General features: G+C 39.2%; 1 protein-coding gene across 1 annotated transcript; it reads left to right on the forward strand.

The window, feature by feature from the left end:
* Positions 1–510: 510 nt before the first annotated feature.
* Positions 511–1,254, forward strand: LOC124885809. The gene is made up of 3 exons (XM_047394053.1): positions 511–804; positions 907–1,002; positions 1,111–1,254. The coding sequence occupies exons 1-3, from the start codon at positions 511–513 to the stop codon at positions 1,252–1,254; spliced, it is 534 nt and encodes a 177-aa protein (XP_047250009.1).
* Positions 1,255–1,468: the final 214 nt, after the last annotated feature.

Raw genomic sequence — 1,468 nt, forward strand, 5'->3', positions numbered from 1 at the left:
AAAAATGATTTGTATTTAATGAACCAATTGGTTGACTCGCATTCCACTTCAATAAAATAGTTCGAGTAGTAATTAAGTCAATTATCGATAGCATTTAATCAAAGGAAGGCTGGTACCTTACCAAGTGACACAGTATAAAATTCTAGGAAAGATGGTTCATATATTGCAATTACTACCAGGAGTGGTAAGGTGTTGGAAAACCCATCTGTGGGTAAGCCTGTGGTTGATAGTATGGAAGAGAGTATTAATGAAGCAAATTATGATCGTCTTGTAGAAATTGAAAACCAGGATGATATCATTCATGATACTACACCTAGCTATCAGTAGTCTGAAAAGATTGAAGATGAGAACAACAAAGAAAAGGAAGTGGTGGAGAAAACTCTCCCAAAGCCACACCCCCTTTTCCTCAGAGACTGAAGATGAAGGCTGATGATACCAAGTTTAGTAAATTCATGACCATGCTGAAAGAAGCTGAATATAAATGTGCCCTTGGTAGAGGCACTGGAGAAGATGCTAGGGTATGCCAAATTCATGAAGGATCTTTTGACAAAGAAAAGTGAAGCAAGCTATGAACCGGCAAATGATTTCCATCAGTGCAATGTTTTTGCCACAAGGTCCTTAGTACAGAAAAAGGCAAATCTGGGAGCTTTCACCATTCCTTTCATGGTTGGATCTTTAGATTTTTCTAAGGATTTGTGTGATTTGGGGGCTAGCATTAATTTGATGCCGCTAGCCATTTATAAAAAATTAGGGTTGGGAGATCCTACTCCAACCAATATGCGGCTCGTGATGGCAGATAAATCGGTAAAATGGCCTATCGGTATTCTTTATGATGTATAAGTGAAGGTGGCCACCTTTATTTTCCCTATGGATTTTGTTATTTTGGATTGCGAGTTGGACTTTAAGGTGTCCATAATCATGGGTCGACCTTTCCTCGCAATCGGAAGTGTGCTGATTGATATGCGAGCAAATGTGCTTTTGTTTTGTATGAATGACGGAGTGGTACATTTTGATGTATGAAAATCAATAAAACAGCACAAAGAAATGAATGTGTTCTCTATAGTTGATGTGTATTGTGAGGACGAGCAGGAATTATCTTTGGAGGAATAGCTTATTGTTGAGCCATTGGCTGCTGTGCTTTTGAACTTTGATCGTGAGAATATGGAAGAGTATGAAGAAACTATCTATGCTTTGACAGGAATGGGGTCGTATTCTTATGGCCCCAAGAAGCTTGATCTTGACCTTAAGAATTGACCTTCACCACCGGCGAAGCCATCCATTGAAGAGCCATCGGTGTTAGACTTGAAAGAGCAACCCATCCATCTGAGTTATGTGTTCTTGGGTAGTGGAAATACATTGTTGGTTATTATTGCTGCTGATCTAGGAGAACAACAGGTGGAAGCTCTCATCTCTGTTCTTAAGATATACAAGAGAGCTATTGGTTGGACTATTGCAGATATCATTGCTA

This window comes from Capsicum annuum, chromosome 7, assembly GCF_002878395.1.
Source record: "Capsicum annuum cultivar UCD-10X-F1 chromosome 7, UCD10Xv1.1, whole genome shotgun sequence".
NCBI classification, from domain to species: domain Eukaryota; kingdom Viridiplantae; phylum Streptophyta; class Magnoliopsida; order Solanales; family Solanaceae; genus Capsicum; species Capsicum annuum.